This window comes from Leptidea sinapis, chromosome 8 (genome assembly GCF_905404315.1).
Source record: "Leptidea sinapis chromosome 8, ilLepSina1.1, whole genome shotgun sequence".
Taxonomy (NCBI): domain Eukaryota; kingdom Metazoa; phylum Arthropoda; class Insecta; order Lepidoptera; family Pieridae; genus Leptidea; species Leptidea sinapis.
The window spans coordinates 11,472,751-11,496,701 of NC_066272.1; the positions used below are offsets into that span (position 1 = coordinate 11,472,751).

Sequence of the window (23,951 nt, forward strand, 5' to 3'; positions counted from 1 at the left end):
ACAGGCTACGCAGATCTGTGCATAATTTTGCATTGGCGTGTGGTCTGTCCCAATTGGTTGAGTCGCCAACGCGGCTCCCGGATGTGGATAGCCACATGCCGTCCTTATTAGATCTTCTGCTGACTACACATCCCGATGGTTACCAGGTCTTCGTCGACGCCCCTCTCGGAACGTCCAACCATTGCCTGGTCAGGAGTGTAGTGCCTATCCGACGCCCACGTCGCAGACCACCAGCGACCCGCTGCGTTTGGCACTACAAGTCAGCAGATTGGGATAGGATGCGTTCCTTTTTTGCATCCTACCCTTGGGGCACGGTTTGTTTCCCTTCGGATGATCCTAGTGCCTGCGCCGTTGCAGTAGCCGATACTACAGGGCATGGATATTTTTATACCAAGCTCTGTTGTACCGATCGGTGGCAGATCACAGCCCTGGTTCGATGTGTCAGTTAAAGCAGCATCTGACTGCAAAAAACAGGCGTATCGAACTTGGGTTGCGGCGCTGGGCACAGGGGATCCGAACTGCATAGTTCTTAAGAGGAAATACAACCGTACCTCCAGATTTTTTAAGCGGCAAATCGCCCGTGCAACGTCAAAACACGTCGTCAAAATCGGCGAGCAGCTTTCCAGTTACCCAACCGGAACACGCAAGTTCTGGTCGTTGTCGAAAGCTGCTCTTGGTAACTTCAGCCAGCCGTCCATGCCGCCGTTGCACATGAGGAATGACACCCTGGCCCATACGGCAAAAGAGAAAGCCGATCTCCTGTGCGCTCTTTTCGCCTCCAACTCGACTCTTGACGACAACGGGAAAACACCGCCGATCATCCCACGGTGTCAGAGCTCTATGCCTGAAGTACAGTTCAGACAGAAAACTGTTAGGCGAGCTCTGTTTTCGTTGGACGTCAGGAAGTCGAGCTGGCTGGATGGCATTTCTCCAATCGTGCTTAGAACGTGTGCCCCTGAGTTGACGCCGGTGCTAACGCGTTTATTCCGGCACTCTTATTCCAAAGGCGTAGTCCCTGACTCTGGGAAGTCAGCCCTTGTTCATCCGATCCAAAAAAAAGGAGACAGTTCGGATCAGGCAAACTACAGGCCTATTGCTATTACCTCCCTGCTCTCCAAAATCATGGAGAGCCTAATAAGCCGTCAGCTCTTGGTATACCTAGAGGGTCACCAGTTGATCAACGACCGACAATACGGCTTTCGCCATGGTCGGTCGGTAGGTGATCTTCTGGTATACCTAACACATAGATGGGCTGCGGCTATTGAAAGCAAGGGGGAATGCCTGGCAGTTAACCTGGATATAGCGAAGGCCTTTGATCCTGTATGGCACAATGCGCTCCTCTCAAAACTTCCATCATTTGGGTTTCCCGAGAGCTTGTGCAAGTGGTCCTCCAGCTTCCTCACTGGGCGCAGCATACAGGTCGTTGTCGACGGACATTGCTCGAACCCGAAGCCCGTGAATGCTGGAGTGCCCCAAGGTTGTGTGCTATCACCTACGCTGATTCTTCTGCATATCAATGATATGTTGGACACCTCCAACATTCATTGCTATGCAGACGACAGCACTGGTGATGCCGTATACACGGGCGATGCAGGTCTCTCTCGGGAAATCGTCGACCAGTGCCGGGAGAAACTTGTGTCTTCTATCGAGTCCTCTCTTGAGAAGGTCGCGGAATGGGGTAAATTGAACCTTGTCTAATTTAACCCCCGGAAGACTCAAGTTTGCGCGTTTTCCACTAAAAAAACCCCATTTATCGTATCACCGCTCTTCGACAACACTTCCCTTAAAGCCTCGCCTCGAAATCTCGAGCGATTGCCAATTCCGTGGCCATCTGGAGGGCAAAGCCAATTGGCTTTGAAGAAGCTGGGGGTCATTAATCTATTAATGACCCGACAATACTTCAAGCCGGCCCACATTATAACGCTCTACAAAGCGCAGGTCCAGCCACACATGGAGTATTGCTGTCATCTCTGGTCTCTCTCTCGCGACGGCGTCGCTTCATTGTGTCTTCTACCGCATTTATCACGGGGAGTGTTCCGAAGAGCTGTTTAACCTGATTCCTGCCACCGAATTCCACCTTCGCACGACACGCCACAAGTTCAATTTCAATTCTTCAAGTTCTGCCACAAGTTCAAAAAAAATTCAATATCATCCCCACCATCTGGATGTGTGGCGGTCTTCCACAGTGCGGTTTTCAAGGAGCTTTCTTCCTCGTACTACAAATCTGTGGAATGAGTTTCCTTGTGCGGTGTTAAATATAAAAAAATATGTTGCCAGCTATGAAAGTACTATATACTCCGAGTTTCTCCGCTGGGATAGTTTTTTGTGTTTATTGGTAGATATTGAAAGGAGGGCGATGTACGACGCCACATGATGTTATAAATATTCAAAGTCAAAGTCAAATAATCTTAATTCATTAGGCTTAAACTAAGCGCTTTGAATAGTCACCATAAATATTTCTTTTAAATTACTGAATTTACCATTTACGTTTGGAAAAAGTTAAGCTAGTGAGAGCATTAACGGCCACTCCTTTTAACCGACTTCAAAAAAGTAGGAGGTTCTGAATACGTCGGTAAGTTTTTAAAATGAAACTTCTTTATCGACGTATGAGAAAAAATTTATAGCAAATCGTCACGATTTTCGGTTACGCGCCGTTTGGTTTTATTAGATTCAAGATGGCCGCCGTATAAATTTATGATTCCAACAATATTGATATCGAATCCGAGGTTCTCGAGGCTGCAGAGAACGAATTTGGGATCATTTATGAAATCCAAGATGGCCGCTGTGCAAATTTATGATTTTAATTTCCGAAAGATGCCTATAAGTTGTTTGGCATTAGGGTTATCATTATAACCACCACGCCTACGTATATCCCCAAAATAATTTTTCTGGCTAAGATGGCTGCCGCATCGTGGATTTCATAAGTAATCCCAAATTCGTTCTCTGCACCCTCGAGAACCTCGGATACGATATCCATATTGTTGAAATCATAATTTTGCACGGCGGCCATCTTGGATTTCAAAAATTATCCCTTATTCGTTCTCTGCACCCTAGAAAACCTCGGATATAGCTGGGAACGGCGCCTCTATCGTCTTGCATTTTCGTTTCATCGGGTTTCAAAAAACAACGAATCTAAAGAACTACTTTACTTACACTTCAAAAATTGTTGCAACAAAAATTCTATTCACTTGCAACATTATTTGGCTGTCTGTGTGCGTGTTGGCGAATGTAAGTACGTGACGCTCACGCACACATTAATTATAATGTTACTTGTTTATTGACAGGAACTATGAATGAAACTATTGTTCCCAGCGTTATTATTCTATCCTTGTAAGTATGAAATATATAATTTTGATATTTTGGTGGTGAATACTCAAATAATTGACCTTTCAAAATATGCAAAACTCGTTTTGATACAAAAAACAGTCCGTCAAATAAAGATTAGATATCTGAAAAACTGTCCCAGGTACAACAGGCCTATTACAGATACAATAATAAAAATAAATCTTAAAAATAAGCTTAGATAATGTAACGAACAAATCCCTACAAATATTAATAAATGTGAATGTAAGTTTGTTTGCCACGCTTAAAGAACTAAGTCGATTTTGATGAAATTTAGCACAGAGATAGACATGGGAAAGGACATACCTTTTATTACGAAAAAATGGCTTCGAGGGGTCGCAATAGGGGGTGGAACACCTACAAATAGGTGTGGTCACAGTAGTATCCTCTCATTAGAGTAATTAAATTCTTTGACTATCCCGGTAGAGCATTATATCTTAACATAAACATAAATTCATCAGTTTGAAGTGAGCACAGATGTATGGTATTGGATGTTCATTCGAACTTGCTTAATCATCTCCTTGACTTGTCAGACAAACAAATATTCAAAGGATCTTATAGATTTTAGAGGTATTTAAAAAAAAAACAATAACATTGTAATAGAAAAATGTTTAATATTAAAGTGGGTACATAGGAAGAAGAATACACTAGCAAACATGGCTTTAACATGAGTACATCATAAGAATAACAAAGAGAAAGTACACATTACAACCTCAACATATTATGTGCTATCACAGTGATAATAAATTATATTGGTTATCTTATCATAGGCAGTGATATGATATTTATGTATTTTAAAGCAGTGCCTCGAACCTAAACCATCCCCTCATAGGGACATTGTGTTTAATCTTGAATCCTTTTTCTGCTATAGTTACTATCTATTATATATTTAGCGGTAGGACTAAAAACATAACTGTCTATATCATCATCGGCCCTGTGCTGCCCACATCCAATGTATTCCAGTGATCTTGACCTGGTTGGTCAATTTTGTGAGGGGCCTACCAATATGCGTCTTCTGGTACATGGTCGACATTCGAGGGCTTTTCTACCCCAACGGCCATCTGTGTGCCCTGCCCACTGCCTCTTCAGTTTCACAATCAATTTGGCATTGTTATTGACTTTGGTTCTCCTATGGATCTCTTCATTTCTGATTCAATCTCGAATAGCCCTCTCCATTGCTCTCTGAGCAACCATGACCTTTCTCATCAGGCACATAGTAAGAGACCACAACCACACAATATATAACTGTTTACAAATACACAATTTTAAGTTTAAATTCAAATTTCAATCTGGAAAGAGATCACTAGGTCACTAATTATCATTTTTTTTTCATATTATGTTATGAAATATGAAAACACATTTCACTTCACATTACTATGACTAATTCTTTTCACAGCCGCAATACATGTTTAAAAATTTATATTCATATTTTAAATAATACCCAATTCCTTGAATTATTATAATTACAAAAACCTCTTAATACAATACAATAACAAGTAAACTACATAATTACACTAGTTTATACAGTTATGTATTAGCTCTTTCCAATTGCTTTTAAACTGTGTAAGATAAAATAAATCCAATAATAATGGCATGTTATTTAATTAACAAGAAGATATTATAAAATACATGTGGTGCAAAAAAGTAATATCTAACAATAATATCATAATAATTATGCAATTAAAACTTTGATTGTTCGTTCTATATCTCCTCTACACATGGGGCAATTAGTAATATTCTTTTGGGCACAGGACTGACAACAGCACATGTGACCACAAGGCACAAAGACAACTTGCGATTTGTTCTCCATGCAGATAACACACTCCGCATCTTGAGCTATATTGTCAATTTCCTGTGTACTAACAACTCCAGACAGGATGTGCTTATCCTCAATTACCGTTGGGATACTTTGTGGCATTGTATCAGTAGCTTTTTTGAAATTGTCATTAATTTCTACATTAGCATAGTCATTTAGAGCCTTCATTATATTATCCCTGTCAACCTTCAACGATACTCCACATTTCATTAAGCTCTCATGGTTTATAGTCGACAGAGACTTACCTGAAAATATAAAATTGACAAGAAAAGGCAAACAATGTATCACACCTTCTTGCAAAAGCAAATTGGCTAGTAATGGATCCAATGTTTTCCCAATGTCAAGTAAAGGTTTTGGAGCTGTATCTAGTAATCTCTGATAGCTTCTTAGCCAAAAGTCAGTCTTAAAATTACTTTCATTTTGTGCTTCATTCATTGTATCAATCAATTGCTTTCGTCTTTTCTTTCTTTGTTCAAAAAGGTCGTCCAGTAAATTTAATAACTGTGTTCTTTGATATAAGAGTTCATTGTAATTGTACATAAGATTCATTTTCTTTTTTTCCTGTTCAATTGTGCTAAGTCTAGCTAAATGTGATGATATTAATAATATTTCTTGATTCAAACTCCAACATCTTGCATCAACTTGATCTAACAATGAAGCTACCATTGTTTTCTGAATATCTTGATCTTCTAAAAGTTGCATAACAAGACAATCATGGGATTCATCTTTAGCCCTGAGCAACAGTGCCAACTTGCCATCAATCTCAGTTTCCTGTATAAGCATGTTCTGTTTAATGTTGTTCAAGTTATCCTTGTATAAAACTTGTTTATCTATTAAATGATTCTCGCTGAGTAGTTGTTCCATTGCCTTCAATATATCATTTTTCCTGATATTATCATAGTTTTGTCTTGTTAGTTCTAAAAGATGATTGTGTTCCAACTGTTCATGAGCAAGCTGTTGCTGTATGACTTCAGGTTTTAATCTGTCAGATTCAATGAAGTTTTTCACTAAACATTCAATGTCTTGTTCATTTTTTTGTATTGCTTGTATCAACTTTTTCCTTGCAACATCTCTAATCTCCTGAACCTTCACTATCTCTACATCTAAATTTGATTGGTCTTGTAAAATGTGTGATAAAAACTTCTCTCTCTGTTGCTGGTAAGCTCTTTGGATTTGATTTTCTTTCGCCTTTCCTACTTCTTCTTGTTGTTCCCAGCTTATTTTGGGTTTCAAAAAAGGATCATTAATAATATTTGGACCCTGTTCTTGGACTACATCAACATTTAAAGGTAAAGGTTTAACATATTCAATTTTTGCTTGAGCACAAAGAAATTTCATCACTTCTTCTGTTCCATTCATACAAACCTCTGGTGGTGGAAATATAAAATTATCTCTATCAAACTCCAAAGACAAAAGATTAGTAGCATGACATAATTCTACACACAGTTTCTGAAGTGCAATGTTATCGGTTATAATAAGTCTTCTCAAACATTGTAGCTCACCAATAGCAGGATTAAGAGATTTTAAGTTATTTTTTGACAAATCCAATATTTGTAATGAACTAAGAAACTTTATTTCATCTGGTATATGATTTAGTAAGTTGTTTTGAAGGTACAGTTCAGTAAGATTGATTAAAAACCTTATGTCTTTTGGTAAGTTTAAGAAGTTGTTATGGCTAAGATTTAGTATTTTAATAAGGTGTAAATCTGATAGTTGTCCACCCTCTGCTAATGACTGCAGTCTATTATTCTGCAAGTAAAGATAATCTTTGCGATAAACTTTACACACTGAATAAATTCCAGAGGGCACAAGTAACAAATCACATTCTGATAAATCGAATTCCGGATCTGGTGATTCTTTAGCAATATAAAGTTTACGTTCCAGTCTTATCTTTGATTCCTGTGAATTCTGAGAACTCCGCCCAAACAACATCATCATGTGGCTAACAACCGAAGCAGCACAACCCATGAATAAAACTTTAAATAATTTTTGATTCTTCGTATTGTCACCTGTTTTGAAGCATTTTGATAAGTAATTTATTGAGAAGAATAAGCTAAGAACAGTAACGTTCCTAGCTAAATTGTATATTTATTAATATCACAAAATATTTCCATTCCCAAAATGTTATTGTTGTTGTTAAAATGATAATAAAACACTGACATAGTAATTTTTTTTTTGGTTCTGATCGTCCATCTGGACAGGCAAAGGGGTCAAAAGCCCATACAGCCAAGTCTTCATTTTTATTTTTCTATTCTTCACGTTACACAGCTTGTTCAAAGTCAAGCTAAGTATTTATATAATCTTCATATTCAAACATAAATAGTACAATTTCCCATAAAAGTAGTATTTCGTGTTCTTCATGTTTCATTTTCTTCATATACATATAGGATCGCCATTCGACTATTTTGTGTTGGCAAAAACCAAAAATTTTTTTACATTTATTTGTATGTACCCGTAATATTACGGCGTTCCCTTGAACCCTGAACTTGCGAGATGGCTGATGCTTTCCTGCGATTCCATTTAATTAAAAAAAGTTACATTTACGTACAATGTACTGACACGAACAAAAAATCTCTATTCAATACGACTTACGACACTCAATAGCCATGATTCAAAGGATGAGCCGAACGTTTACATATAAAAAAATGGGAAATTTAACTTTTTCATGAAATAAATAAATATTAAAAATAAACATCTTACTTCATACCTGATCCGACTTGATTTGTTTACAAAAATAATGGTTACTGTCAAATTCTCTGAACTAAAAAAAAAACTGAAATTACCTATAAGGTACGGTGTGTTCCACGTTTTTTCATAAAAATCTATTTATTTTTACATTATAAGTACAAACATGGAAAAATTTGTTACTTTTAGTCTTTGTTTTTTTCTGAATCTTTTCAGCAGCTTACGAATAGAATCGATTTAAAAAAACGATGTTTTTTGGATATTGATGCTTACTTTTACGTGAGCGTTTCTTTTATTAAAAATTGGCTACATCCACTGGGTGTCGGCGATTTTGTCAACGTCAGGATGGAGGTTTTTGATGTGAAACAGGCGGAGGGTAAACCTGATTCTTGGCGTGGCGATACAGGCCGTGGCGACGCTTCGCCACGCTATATGTTTGCTACCGCCATCTATACGTATTACGTAGTACTTTCTCTTGTGGTAACTTCGAATTTCAAAATTATTATTGTGATAAAACGTACATCATTTTCTGGAGAAAATTCGTAATATTGTATTTTTTTTTATCATGCCATATTTAGTTCCTGTCATAATCAATGTCCATCATCTGTACTTTTGTGCCTATTACTTGTACAAAATAATTTCAATGTTTCACATCTGCCAGGCGTCCCGTGACGGCACACAATTTTAAAGTAAAAAATGAAATATTATGTTCGTTTAGTATTCTGTTTATCCTCTTTTAGGCAAAAAATCAGCAACTCAAGCATTAGTACGGTATGTTTCAAATACTATTTTAGCTAACTTTTTAGTATATAAGCAAAAATTGGAGAGATTAGTGGAAATGAGCCATACATCTGAAAACAATGGCTGAATGGATATAGATAGAATTATGGAAAATAGTTATTCGAAGTCAATTTGCATTGGAGAATTGATCCTCAAGGAGGGTTTGAAATCCTTCATTATGTCATTACTCATTTTTAATGTCATTATTAATCACAAATACTACAATAAAATAGCAAAAATTCTAAGGTGTAACAGAAGTTAAAAGCTGCACAAATAAAAAAAAAACACGTCAACAATTAAAACACGTTTTATTCTTAATTAATACATAGTTACTTAATAATTTATTATAATTTAGACTTATTACTATATCAAATATCTTGAATAATGAATACCTTGAGGTCGTAGAAAACTATATATATTTTGAGCCTCTGAATTTATTTGTGCTCTATTATAGCTATTTTTATTAATTGTTTCATATTGCCTTTTTGGTTCAACTGAATAGTCATCAAAATTATGCTCTGGCCTTGTGCCTGTGTAGTCTTCTGCTTGAACTGGATAATATCGGTGACTCAAGTATGGTTTCCTTGTATATTTTTCTTCGTAATGTTCCTCTATATTAGGTTTATTCCTTTCATCATTAGCTTGAGAATAGCCATAACTTGCGAGGGGATTTTCATATTCGTACGACCTATTCGGCTCTTCATCTAGTTGCATTTGATGGAGAGGTTCTTTATGACTATTCACATAATATAGTGGTAATGTTTGATAATTATGGTCATGTAAAATTGGCTGAATAGAATTTTCTGGTGTTGGAGTGTGTTGTCTATCTTGATTCGAATTACCTTGACCATTATTATTAACATATTTAGTATTTATCTCTTTTTTCCCAAAATTAGAAAGATTGTCATTTCCAAGATTTGGTTCATCAAATACTTTAATTATATCTGGAACCGATCCTACGGGATATGTCTTCAGTAATAAATCATTTGTATGTTTCATTTCTTTAGCAATTCCAAATCCTTGAATAGCCGGCGCAGGCACAGTTTCCTTCGCTTTACTAAAATAATTAAACATATGAATGTCTGATGGATGACGTAAGTAAAATGTTTGAGCTGCAGGGAGTTTTATAGCTACAGCTTTACCTTGATGATAGCCTATACCTTGTCCTTGAAAAGGCTTGTTCTTGGGCAATTTCTTTTTTATAGAAGTCTCTTTATCAGTATCGCTGTCAAGTACTAAATCTGAGTCGGCATCGCAATACATTTTATTTAACTTCATAACATCTTTTTCGGACAAACCGATTCTCTGACCAATGCCAGCACCACTCTGAAACAAAGTGGAAATTCTTACTTATCAACTTATATTTTAAAAGTAGCTAGAGAAATTTGTGGGACACTGAGAGAACTTGCGCACTGACGCTCAAAATTTTTTTTCAAGAATCCTGAGCAGAGTAATGGGCTGGACACATCACTTTCCATCGAATTTGTGTAAAATAGCTGTTAAACAGACATTATATATTCATGACTTTCCTAAGAAGTAAAACATAAAACAATAACAATATTGCCATATTATTAATTTACTAAACTATGATTACGGTGAAACTTGTTGTAACGAATTCTATTTATGATAGAATTTCTGATAACCCTAGTTTTCATAGTACTAATAACAGAAGAAATAAAATATTTTATTGTTATTATCAAAGTGTTAAAATGTACAAAAATAAATTCAGCGAGGGAAAAATGAACACTTAATAATTTCTGTGAAGCATGGTTTGAGAGTGAATTGACCAGAATTGTCCAATCAAATACAATGGTTATGTTTATCAACTACAAACTAAGTAACTGTTATTGTAATAAAAAAAATATTACCTTTTTCGGTACAAGAGTGTCTTGTCCATTGACAGAGAAAGCTTTTCGGCTATAGTGAAGCACGCTTTCATAGTCGTAACCTACGCCGAAATCCGACACTGCAAACGAGTTGTATTTGCGAAAGTTGTGTCGAGCCGCTAAAAGTAAAAAAAAAGTTATACTAATTAATGCAACGTGATCAGACATCTTGATTGATTGATACTCAGTAATTTTTGTATAAACAGAATTAACTTTAATAAAATATATTTAAATTTAGAAATTAACTGAATACTTATACAGTATTTATTACCTAGGTCGGTATTAATTATCTTCTCACCTTATTAAACAATGTAGGTATTATAGTATTGTACAAAAGACTAATGTTATATTTGAATGCTACAATTAAGAATATGAATGGAATGCTTAGGTCAGAATCTAATAACTATAAGTTAGTCCACTTGTAAATGTCTAAATATCAAGTATCGCTTCAATGATTAAAATTTAAAGTGACTTTAGATGAAATATCAGAAATAGATTATTGTAAACATACAGGAACAGGAAGATATTTATAAACTTTTACTGCAAAAAGCAACTTTCACTACAATTATGGTACGCAGTTACGTGCGAAACTTTTTTGTCACAGTGATATATTAGGTGTGTATGTTTAAATACAACAGACTTAAGATGAAAGCAGAGGAATGTAAACAAATAATAACAAATTTCAAAGACATTAGCTTAACAGTAAGTATCAACTTCTAACAATTACCTTAGTTTTTTGAACCGATTCTAAATTGTATAACATCTAAAGTAGAAAACGAAGCCGTGATCTGAATATGAGAAGCTATTTAACTAAATACAACAGATATATGATCACAATTAGTATTCAAGTCGTCGTCAGCGCTATCTCTGACATCAAAACCCTGATCAAACGCCACATAGCAAAGCTAAAACTGGTCGCAATAATCCGTTACTAATCACCAAAAGAAACAACTTTCTTTACGTGATCACTATACGTTGCCAGTTCCGTTATACCTTTGATAATATTTTCCCACATTACATCGATGTAGTCGTCGCGGTCCGGGCTGCTCTGCATGTGGTAGAATCCCAGGGTGTGCAGCATTTCGTGAACGACGGTCCCGTGACGGAAGCAACCCCGGCCCACCGGGTGGCGACCCGACAAGTTCAGCACTTGGTATCCACCCTGATAGCCCACTTGTGAAAAACAACCGCGCCGACTCCCCTATAAAACACATTCAAATTGAGTTTGTAAAAGGTTAATTTTTCCTATAAAATATTTTTATTTTGGATAATAAAAACAAAGTCAAGTGCGATTTAACTAGCACACGAAGGGTTCCATATCATTAAACAAGATATAAACTATTTGTTTTTTATCAAAGTCAAAGTCAAATAAACTTTATTCAATCAGTCCTAAATCAAGCGGAATTATAATAAATATTTCTTTTAAAATTACTGAATCTACCATACGTTCGAAAAAGGTAGAGCTCGTGGGAAGAACATACAAGTAACTCAACTTACTATGTGAAAACTTCCTTAGAGTGTTGAGCTCTCATATGATGGGTATCGAATGAGACTGGTCGTCACAATGGACTATGTACCTACAGTTAGCTCGAGACAAATGAGGGATACTCGCTCGGTAAGATGTATTTCGCTTTATAAAACTTATCAATTCTGCTGTATTTCACTACGGGACCCTCGGTGCAAGACACTCGCACTTGGCCTTTTTTTAAGTTGGTCTAAATGTTTACTTGAATGACGACGGCATCCTTGTCTCCTTTCCTATACGGCGTAAATTTAACACACGACGCACGCGCTAGGTCGTCGATACCATCCTGAATGGCCTGAACTTGATCTTGTGCTGAAAATTTTACAAATTCAGAGTAATATAGGTATCAAGTGACTAGCACACATTGTCAAAAATAATTTTTTTCATAATATCAACTAGTATTCCTATTCCTAACTAGTATTCTATCTATTGGCGTTGCGTAGAGACGTCGCTTGATTGCGTGTCTTCTACCGCATTTATCACGGGGAGTGTTCCGAAGAGCTGTTTAACCTGATTCCTGCCGCCGAATTCCACCTTCGCACGACACGCCACAAGTTAGGATATCATCCCCACCATCTGGATGTGTGGAACCTCCACAGTGCTGTTTTCAAGGAGCTTTCTTCCACGTACTACAAAGCTGTGGAATGAGCTTCCTTGTGCGGTGTTTCCGGGACGATACGACATGGGTACTTTCAAAAATAGCGCGTACACCTTCCTTAAAGGCCGGCAACGCTCCTGTGATTCCTCTGGTGTTGCAAGAGATTGTGGGCGGCGGTGATCACTTAACATCAGGTGACCCGTACGCTCGTTTGTCCTCCTATTCCATAAAAAAAGAACTAGGCTCCGTAAAATTGCTAAATCTTTTAAAGTACATTGTGTTATATTTTATAATAAACTCCCAAATGATATTAAAATATTACCAATTAAAAAATTAAATGTATCGTAAAAAATAAATTAATATCTAAGGCCTATTATACTGTGAATGATCATTTGAATGATAATAATAGTTGGAATTAATGTTTCTAAATTTATTGTTAATGAATATTGTTATACTCATTTGTATGCTATTGTAACTTTTGTACTTCATCCTGACTTGCACTGAATAACTTGAATAGTTTTACAGTGAATAAAGAATTTTTGAATTGAATTGAGTATTGGCGCAGGGCTCCACAAACTAACAGTCCGCACCTGGACATATTGAATATTTTATGACCTTTCCTGTTGTTTTTAGTAAATTATGAACGGCGATGTTTCATCGTTTACGAGTACAAATGTCAGAAGAGCCGTGTGAAATACAAATTTTAGCCTTAGTTTATCAGTCTCCATCCTCTATAGTGAATCATATACTAGCATATAGATCATCTGACAGCTCGAAAATGCGTGACCAATTTTGATGTGTCAATGTGTGCATAAGCTAGTGGTTTTATACTCAAAAATACTAAGGAGCTAACGCCAAGCGTGGTTGTTTATGTCTTGTCAATCAAAATCGGTTACAGCAACAATAGATTCGCTTTCCTGTTCCATCCGTTTTTTTTTAAATGAAAATAAGGGACGAGACGAGCAGGACGTTCAGCTGATGGTAATTGATACGCCCTGCCCATTACAATGCAGTGCCTTTCAGGATTCTTGAAATTCTCCAAAAATTTTGAGCAGCACTACAACTGCGCTCGTCACCTCGAGACATAAGATGTTAAGTCTCAATTACCCAGTAACTTCACTAGCTTCGGCGCCCTTCAGACCGAAACACAGTAATGCATACACATTACTGCTTCACGGCAGAAATACGCGCCGTTGTGGTATCCATAATCTAGCCGGCAGCCTCCCACTGATTGCAAAACTTCTTCTCTCTCGGACGCTTTGTCTGTCTATGTTTATATCTCTATAGTTAAAATACTACTAGGGACTCTTTATGATTTGTGCACCTCATTGGATTGGATCTCGTGAGTTAATTACTGACACAAAAAAATTAGACGTATCTATGTATCAATCACTTCAATAATTGGCACAAATGCTTATTGCTTCTATCAACTTACTAAAATGCTCTTTTTGTATAAAATAAATAACTTCGTTGTTTGGCCATCGCTTCGTGCTGTCTGTCAATCCGTTTCGCGCCAGCCCTTCGACGACATTGGTTAAAATCATTCGTCTCTGTCTGTCGTTCAAAATTAAATCACCCTCGAACTTCCCACTTTCCTCCCACGCGTGTTCTGATGCTGGTTCATCTTCGTCGAAGTCTGCTTCAGGGCCACCTAGGTATTAAAAATCTCTAATTTAAGAAAATTGTGTTTACAAAGAGCTACTATTAACTACAATTTGATAAAGTATATATCAATATAAATTCTCATTCAAAACAATCAGAAACTGCGTAAAGCTTCTTAATAAGAACTATATTTATGAAATAAATAAAAGTTGTAAAAATAATATTAAAAAAATTCAAACATTTAATATGAAAATTTAGGACAAAGGATTTGATGAATGAAAAAAAATCTTTAAGTTTGTCCAGTGTCCTCTTAACAATTGACCTCAAAAAAATCACATAAAAAATATAGTAAATCCCCTTATTTACAATCGATTTCGACGTTATTGAACTTACTTTTCAAATTCTGATCCAACTGCGACGTTTGCTTGAGGAAATTGGTGAAATCTTCAATTTCACTTTGCAGCATTGCACTACACTTTACCGCGCAAAAACAAATAAAAATAACACGACATAGACGGTTCATCGTATAACAACAGCTAATTTTATAATGTCAATTGATACAGATGTAAACAAAGACGTTAATAAATGTGTTCTATGAGCTTTAACTTGATTAAAAAAGTATGTCATATTAACGGTACAAAACGTCTCGGCACATTGTATCTACTGTTCTTAAAGCAACTTGTTTAACGACAAAAAAATGCACTGCACTGCGGACTTTTTGCTAACAAACCCCATCGTGGTGGGTCAGGAATTAATATAGCCTTAGATACAACCATTTCACAAGTTGCTAGCGTACAAGTGAACTTGCGACAGCGCCGGCACCGTGACACCAAGTACAAACCGACCACACCTACCGTGAAAGAGATAATTGCCAAATTCTCTGCACCACTTACTCCAACCGACACTTCGGAAGGCCTTGAGTTCGATAAGTACGTTTGCTCCATTTCACCAATGTACGATTTTTTATGTAAATTTTGCAATAGGAAGTAATAGACTTGCAATAGTATCTCAACATGTACAATTGTCTGTTGTATTCTATCTCTATAGCAATACGTTAAGAAATTCGCTCGCTCTTATTTTTAAAGGATTTCAATTATTATTATTTGAGGCATGCCTTACAGAGTCATATAAACTTACTTCTTTCTTTGAATTTCTACTATCAGTTTTAATTTATGCATGCCGTTCTTCTAACGAGTCCTAAATGTACAGAACTTTACAGCTTTAGCTGGAGTAGATCTGAGTATAATTATTTAATTTTCTAAAAAATCTTAGTTGATATAAGTATCCACTTAATTTCTTAGTTTGATGTAGGTAGTAGGTACCCACTGTTATCATGTCTTACAAATAACCATATTGTTATATGTTTTTATTCATGTGTTATATGTTTTTATCTATTTACTTACCTACTTACTACTTACTATATTAAGCATAGGTTTTAATATAATATATTCTCTCAAAAAACATTTTAAATATGTTGTAGTAACAGAGGTCTAGAATGTTTTAAATTTTCCCCTTTTTATACGCGGTTTTAATTATTTCTCCAACAATTTAAATGCGGCTATCATTGATGTATTTTGGCATGCCTGCTTATGGAAATAATACGCTGAAATTTATGAGGCAAAACTATATTTTTATTAGATAGTATATTATGATGAAGTTAATAGATACCATTATTATGAAAGAATAAACATAATATACTATATTAATCTTGGGTGTATTTTTATTCTATTTTTTTTATTCTCTACAACAGCAATTGTAATGCTAGTTTTTAGAGAATATCTCTCGTGCCAAAATAAATTTCTAATTATAATATTCTAGTTGATTGTTGATAATAGGAGTTTAATTATTAGACCAGCGTCGATAATTTTTGAAACCAAAAAATAAATAAATGTAGGATGAAATCCATTGGAAAAGCAAGAGAATATAACGAAAATGAAAGAAAAATTGTTTACGGGCAATCCGAGGTCGGGAAGTGAATGCTATGGATTTAGGGATAATTTTATGACGTATGATGAAAAGTGGATTCTAAACTGTAGGATGAATCCAGGCCTAACGCCGCAACCAAAAGTAATGGTAACTGAGTGGTGGCTGCTTTATAGTGTAAGTTGTAACTCACTAGAACTGCAGATCCATGAAGAACAACCGTTGAGGCTTTACAAATAAAGGTATAAGGTTATACCTGAGAATAAAAAAATAATACGCATAATATTTACAAATAGACAATTTGCTTATTTAGGTTTATTCGGACGTATATCACGTTTTCCGTGTTTATTGGTAAGGCTGCTTGACATTCGAAAAACTTGAGAACTCCAGATTATCATTGTATTGTTAGCGATATAATTAACACTGCATATTCATGGCTTATTCTCAGGTATAACTTTATACCAAGTTATATTGGGGGCGATCGAGTGAAACGATTGCGAACTTCGCCCCGACTTGTCTACCGATTTTCACCATTACATACATTTAGAAACCCTCAGAGATTCACCATACTTGCTAGAAGCTGGCCCCCAACCAAGTTTACAATAACCAAGCTTCTTTATCTAGCAACCCGTAACTTAAACCGCTTAATGGTACCTCGACTATTGTAAACACAAGTGGATATAGAGCCTCAAGTGGCCGGTGCCGGGTTTGGCGCCCAAACAGCTCAGGAGGTGGCTTCTACGGTCGCGCGGGACATTTTAGCATATCAGAGGTATATTAACTATTATCAAAATCATATCCTATGTACATTGCTACATAATATGAAAAAGTCCCGGAGCTCCCGGACTATAATTATTTATGTCTTATGTAATATATTATAGTTCTTCAAGTAATCCTTAACAGGTAGATCTATCAATAAATAAATTATAGAGCGTCATTCATCAGCATTTATTACAAATACAAATACATAATTAGATCTACATTTCAATATCGTCGCCGAAATCGCAATACATCTTGTTTAACTTCGCCACATCACTGTCCGATAAACCCTTTCTCTGTCCAATTTCAACGCCCTCCTGTAATAAAATACATCTTCAAAATAATTAATTAGTATTATAGTAGTATTAAAGTTATTGAGTCTTTTTGTAACGTTACCGTTCTATGTGTGTACTTATGAACGTAAAGCAAAAATAACTCCAAAACATACCTTTTATATTTTAAATATGATGAAGTTGAAACTACTTTGAATACAAATCTGTGTATTATGGTTACCTGTGTGTGAACTGAAATCAGTACACACATACTAGCATTCATGTTTATATAACTACACACTATTCTTTACAGAGCGAAATTTATCGACTAACTTCACGCTGACAAAAAATTCTGTCGTTGTGCTCGCGTTTCGTAAAAAGTAATTGCGTGCGAACAAAGTACACATGTCAGAAGTGAAACCTGCATTGTGCATACACCTCTAAACTGAATATGAAGTCCTGGTACGTGTTGCTAGGATTTCAACCGCTATGTATAAATTACTATCACTACTACTATGTTCTCCTGGTGGCTATGTAGTAATACGTCGTGCGCATGGCGTCAGAATATATTAAGGTATACTCACGTCATATATAAGACAATCTCTTCTTCAACTATGATCGCCTGGTACCAATACACTGTATATAACTGGCTTCCTATAAGCCGCCATAAAAAGTTTAGCTTATTGAAGGTTGAATCTAATAAATAACAATCCAATTACCTGTAAAGGCACAATAGTTTTGTTTTTGTTAATAGAGAAAGCGGTGTCAGGATAATGCATAACACTGCCGTAGTCGTAACGAACTCCGAAGTCAGTCACCGTGTCGTTCGTATATTTTTTGAAGTTGTGTTTGTGATCTGAATAATAAAAAAAAACATTTCATTAATTTACGTCATCAATTATGGTAACTGCAGCGATTGATAATTTATCATACCTATAGCTGAATAAAAAGTACCGAAAACTCTGAATCAAATTATTCAATATTTTTATGAGATCAAAATATATCGACACTGTTGCAGTTGCATGGTTTGAGGATTGGCTCTTGGGAGTTCAATGAATTTTAGCCCTTCAATGAGGATATGCATATATAGGATATATATATATTTTTTATTAGAAATTAATTTAAGGCAATTTACAATTTCACTGTGAATAAATACAGATTTAACAACAATCAAACGAGATTGAATTTAATTTTCTTTGTGCTAAGCACTAGGTACTGCGTAAGCGATTCTATAAAAAACAATGATCTCAATTGCGTACACTTTTTGCCCTCTGAATTAAGTAGGTATTGCAAGAGTTATATTGAATCTAGTTTTTATTGTTTCCAAGGTCAAAAGTACGTTAAGTTAACTAGGTAAAGGTAATGAAACCGAAAGATGTTTACAAAAAGTGCTTGCACTGTTTGTTTCGCGTTTAATCGAGTATGACACAAGTAGACAGCTACCCACGAAACATCCGTTATATATAGGATTCCGAATTTTTACAAGTGGATTGCAACCTTCCTCACTGCACACAGGCAGCAATTTGAACGCTTGTCACTCAAACTATAAGCCCGTAGACGCCGATGTTCTCCAAGTATGTGTGCTATATCCAACCCTGTGTCGTCTGCATATCAATAATATGTGTGATGTGGCATCATGCATTGGTATCCCAACTGTAGAACTGTAGGTACCGTATACAGCGGTCATGCAAATCTTCCTGGAGAATCGTTCACCAGTGCCTCAATATGGAGTATCTATCACTAGAGAAGGCCGTAGCATTAAATGAACCTTGTTTAATTTAACCCCCAAGAGACTTGATTCTGCGCGCCAAGGGGCTTACGTCGAAGCTGTTGGCTTCGACATAAGCCCCCATTGGTTTGACTTCATGAATTTGCTCCAAAACTCCTAGTGTTTTCGTTTTGTTTATAGATCCTAGATCCATTTATAACCTAATAAATATGTAATTACTTTCAGAAATATTCTCCCACAGGATAGCGACGTATTCATCTCTGTTGTAAGAGCTCTGCATGTGATAGAATCCCAGAGTGTGCAACATTTCGTGCACAACCGTGCCGTGTCTGAAGCAGCCTTTAGCCAGATTGAGTACTTGCTTTATATTGTCGCCGTCATCTGACATACTGTAGCCAACGTTTGAGAAGCACCCAGAGCTCGTACCCTGAGTGAAATATGACTATTTAGAACTTCTTCATCCATTAGTCTACGATTTATTTATATCTATACATAATCAAATCCATAGACTTAGAATATATATAGACAGGACAGCCTCATAAAGCGTGACAAATTTAATATACAAAGTATTAAAGAGCTAATTCCAAGTGTTGTTGCATTTTTATGACATGTCAACTTTTTTTTTTTTATGAAAATAAGGGACAAGACGAGCAGGACGTTCAGCTGATGGTAATTGATACGCCCTGCCCATTACAATGCAGTGCCGCTCAGGATTCTTGAAACCCCCAAAAATTCTGAGCGGCACTACAACTGCGCTCGTCACCTTGAGACAAGATGTTAAGTCTCATTTGCCCAGTAATTTCACTAGCTACGGCGCCCTTCAGACCGGAACACAGTAATGCTTACACATTACTGCTTCACGGCAGAAATAGGCGCCGTTGTGGTACCCATAATCTAGCCGGCATCCTGTGCAAAGGAGCCTCCCACTGGTACTCCTCCAACTTAAATCGGTCACATTAAAGTACAGATTCGCAGATATATAGTTAGAGAGATTAGAGATGATCTTATCTCTCGTCGCTTTGTTTGTTTGTAAATAATGGTTGGATTATGTTGACGACTGAATTGGATTTAATACACGGGTGTTAAGTTTTTAATAAAAGGTGGGCCATCTGCCAGCATCGGCGTCGTCAAGCCAATGTGGATAAACAAAACTTTGCTACTACAAAAAAAGAAGGCGCTAAAGTTCAACTTTATATTTTTTCTAACTATGCTTCATTTTGTCTTATTTATTTTATGTAGCTATTAATAATACTTTGTACTGTAAAATTCACGTTATTCAGCGTCAACATGTTAGTATATAACTATGTTAAGGTTTAAGTACTTCAATCGGGTTTATAATTTTATAGGTCTCCTAATGTGTCAGTCAGTCAGTGAGTGGTATTTTGTTAAATATTAATTGTCGTAGAATCATCTCAGAATATTCTTGGTAATGTTCATAAGCACATTAAGGAATTTGCGACAATCATAATGTTAACACGAGGAACATACATAAACTTGTTATGCCTACTACTCGGTTAGAGTTAGTAAGACTTTAATAAGGGCGACGTATATGTTTTTACGACATGATCCCAGAAAATGTTACCAAATCCAAAAGAAATATTTAAAAACGTGTGTGTGGTAAAGGTTATTGTAACATATGTGATTTTCTTAATGATACCGCACACTGGGAATGGATCCAAAGCCCGAATTATAAATTTTATTGTACGATGCATAATATATTGTAACTAAATTAAGAAAAAAACCCGTTTAAAAAAAGTTAAAAACCCGTTAAAAAAAAGAAAAAAGTTTCTTGCGCCCGTATTTCTCACTGTCTGCGTTATACTATTTCGAATGCGTAGTAATTTTGACGTTCAGTAAATGATCATATTTTGAATAAAAATATTTGGATTTGTCAATATGCAAACCGTTTTATTCTTGATCACTTTATCCTCTTATTATCTTATTGGACTTTATTATTATTATATTTCATTCTACTTCTTCATACTTCACCTGTATTATAACTGCATACTCATCTCCATCTCGCGGCCGGAACGTGATGCACGACTTGTTAGCGATATCGGCCATTCCCTCCTCTATCATCCTCACCTCCTCCTCATCTAAGGTTATTATCTCACATTACATTGACACTATCGCATCTATTGTTGACTCATATAGAGAATTGAACATAGTTTGTTAGATGCACACTTAATGACGTTTTGTTATACGTTATCGGCCTTTCAAATAAACTTGATACAAAGTTATACCTGACAACAAAGCAAGAATATGCAAAATTTTGACTATATCGCTGACTACACTGACATTATAATGATAATTCTAAAGTTTTCCAAATGTAAATCAGCCATGTAAATAAACGCGGGAAACGTGATACGTCCAAATAAATCAACCATAGACAAAATGTCTATTTGAAAACATTTTACATATTCTTGGTTTATACTCAGTTATAATTTTATGCCACTTTAATATGTTACGTTATATGTTATCTATAACATATAACGTAACAAAGTAAAAACTGTATATATAATATTTTTTTGGGGTTGTTTTCCCGCACCGTTCTTAATTAAATATTTGTTCTCTTAATTGTCTCTTATATTCGTCTTGGTGCGTTTTTTTACTATAAATTATTTATATGAGGCATCAACAGATGAGTACTTATCACCTGATACAGGAGATCACCTCAGCATTAATAAATAAATATAATTCAATTATTATTAAAATTGATAAATATACTTGTTAATTATAGGCACTTGTAAAATTAAATGATGATTTTAGGTCTTGGTGGGGGGCTAGATATAGAGCTAGTAGGAATATGTATTTAAATTCATAAATTAATATTTCGACGATTTTATTTTTCAAAAAGTTTTGACGACACACTGCTATGTTTATTTATGTATCCCATGTTTCCATGTGTCTGTTTTTCACCTTTTATGTGATTTGAGATTAGAAAGAAACATATTTATTAATTCCACGAAAAATATGTTTCATTTTTTAGAGTCGTATCGTTATAATTGAGGACACAACCTCTACCCACTTTAATTCCTTTTACTCCTAACTCTTGCCAAACTATTCCTGGTTTTCCATCATTCCGCCTGGAACATATCCAATGAATGCATTCTGAGGATTTAATTATTTGTTTTATATGTTGTTCTAACTATCGCCAAAAGATGTACATTGATTGAACATAAGCGAATCACGTAGTTTATTTATTGTGACAATGTTTTAATACTATTACTTATATTAATTTTGTATAAAAACTGATAGTACCGAAATCACAATAGGTATCTTAATGTAAAAAAAGTTTTAAGTATATATAAAATTCTCGTATCCCGGTGTTTGTAACCAAACTTATTTCGGAACTAAACTAAACGGATTTCTATGAAATTTTGTGTGAAATATCGGTTAGGTCTGAGAATCGGCCAACATGTATTTTTCATACCCCTTAATGATAAGGGTGACCTGCCCGTGAATAACTTTTTTGACAATTTATTTTATTTTTATTTTATTATGATTCAGCATTAAAAAACATATACAACTTCAATTTTTCACCCGTCTACGATCAACACCTGTTTTTGTATCGCGATTTTAATATTATTCATTAGTTACAATATGTCTTGAACTGTTAGTATTATTAGTCAAATATATTTATAAACCTAGAGCTAACTGTATCCAGTGTCTCTAGAATGAATCATTTTTAGGCCGCTGTTACTACGTACAGTTTTCACAGTAAAGTTAAAAAATGTTAAAGTTACTCTTGCTTATAAAGCAGTTCTAGCTGAAATCACCAGATTTATGAAGCAAGTCATTGAGTCCTTGCGCACAAACAGACTGATAAAATTTTAATTTATCAACTGATGGCAGTCTTTAAAAAGTTCTTTCCAAAAACAACTATTTTTGTCCACAACTTTCAACATATTAAAGTGAGAACGCTGTCTAAGTGGAAGAGTTAAAAAACTGATTTTAAGATGATCATTTGCTTAGATTGGAGATGAGAAAAAAGTATTGTGGTTGCCTACTACTCTGTGAAGTCCAGGTGTGGTCAGTACTTTGTTGGGCGACGAATATGCTTTTACAACATTATCCCAGAAAATTTACAAAACATTTTTTTTATATAATTGGGGGCAAACGAGTAAGACATCCACGGGATTGGGAGTGGTGAGCCAACCCATGGACAGCCGCAACACCAGGGGTCAATAGATAGGTTGCCGGCCGTTGAGGTGGGTATATGGTTATTCTTTGAAGGTCCCTAAGTCGTAAAAGTTCGGGAAAACAATTGCCGGTAATTGATTCCACAGAATGGCTTTGCGTGGCAAGAAATTTCTTGTAAACCGCACGGCTGTGGAATGCCAGCCGTCACCGTGATGTTATGTAGAATGTTGATGTAATGTCCTGTGGTGGAATTCGGATTTGTTAAGAAATTCAAACGAATGTTAAAATACATTTATGTGGCAAAAGTTACTCTAACGTAAATGACTCCCTTTATGATACGAAAAAATTAGATATTTTTACGAATGGGTGATAGATTTTAACATTTAATAAGTGATATACCTACCCACTTAAATAAGAATATTTAAATTAGAATATCAATAAATAATATTGAATACGTACTAAAATCATCAGCCACAATATAATAAATGACTGTCTTATTGGGCCACCGTGTTGCTTCATCCACTAATCCATTTCGCGCTGAAAATATCGCCTCCCTTTGAGCCGGTGTCAACAACAGGTCACCTTCAAAGTGGTCACCTAATTCCGCTTCCACACTTGAAACTTTAAGAGTATCTTAAGTTAAATTACAAATAAGACAACATATTTTATATAATTAAAAATTTAAACTACCTTCATTGTCATCTAATTCAACATCAATTGGTGCACTTTGACAGACAATCAAATAAGTTAGAAAGAACAATATCACACTCATAGTGAAGCTCTATGTAAAATAGTTTCGCGAGAATTTCCACCGTATTTAAATACACTCACAATATCTTGATAATATGATAATTAGATACAGTCCCAACGATTCATCTACTTGTACTTGCA

At 35.6% G+C, this 23,951-nt stretch overlaps 3 protein-coding genes across 7 annotated transcripts; all 3 read right to left on the bottom strand.

Moving 5' to 3' along the window:
- Positions 1-4,927: 4,927 nt before the first annotated feature.
- LOC126965669 (E3 ubiquitin-protein ligase LRSAM1-like) lies at positions 4,928-7,294 on the bottom strand. The gene has a single exon (XM_050809383.1). It carries the CDS (start codon positions 7,124-7,126, stop codon positions 5,015-5,017), a length of 2,112 nt encoding a protein of 703 aa, XP_050665340.1. The 5' UTR covers positions 7,127-7,294; the 3' UTR covers positions 4,928-5,014.
- A 1,620-nt stretch (positions 7,295-8,914) lies between these two features.
- LOC126965678 (seminal metalloprotease 1-like) lies at positions 8,915-15,929 on the bottom strand. 5 transcript variants are annotated; one of them, XM_050809403.1, is made up of 7 exons: positions 14,628-15,929; positions 14,068-14,283; positions 12,237-12,346; positions 11,503-11,710; positions 10,492-10,628; positions 9,784-9,949; positions 9,474-9,680 (listed from the first exon to the last, which is right to left on the bottom strand). In XM_050809403.1, exons 1-7 carry the CDS (start codon positions 14,755-14,757, stop codon positions 9,619-9,621), a joined length of 1,029 nt encoding a protein of 342 aa, XP_050665360.1. In that variant the 5' UTR covers positions 14,758-15,929; the 3' UTR covers positions 9,474-9,618. The 5 variants fall into 5 exon arrangements, with proteins under 5 accessions (XP_050665356.1, XP_050665358.1, XP_050665361.1 ...); XM_050809402.1 differs by having other exon boundaries at positions 9,766-9,949; XM_050809399.1 differs by having other exon boundaries at positions 8,915-9,949.
- A 1,161-nt stretch (positions 15,930-17,090) lies between these two features.
- Positions 17,091-23,947, bottom strand: LOC126965732 (seminal metalloprotease 1-like). Its single transcript, XM_050809488.1, has 6 exons — positions 23,751-23,947; positions 23,520-23,681; positions 20,907-21,013; positions 19,137-19,344; positions 17,908-18,044; positions 17,091-17,233 (listed from the first exon to the last, which is right to left on the bottom strand). Exons 1-6 carry the CDS (start codon positions 23,830-23,832, stop codon positions 17,135-17,137), a joined length of 795 nt encoding a protein of 264 aa, XP_050665445.1. The 5' UTR covers positions 23,833-23,947; the 3' UTR covers positions 17,091-17,134.
- Positions 23,948-23,951: the final 4 nt, after the last annotated feature.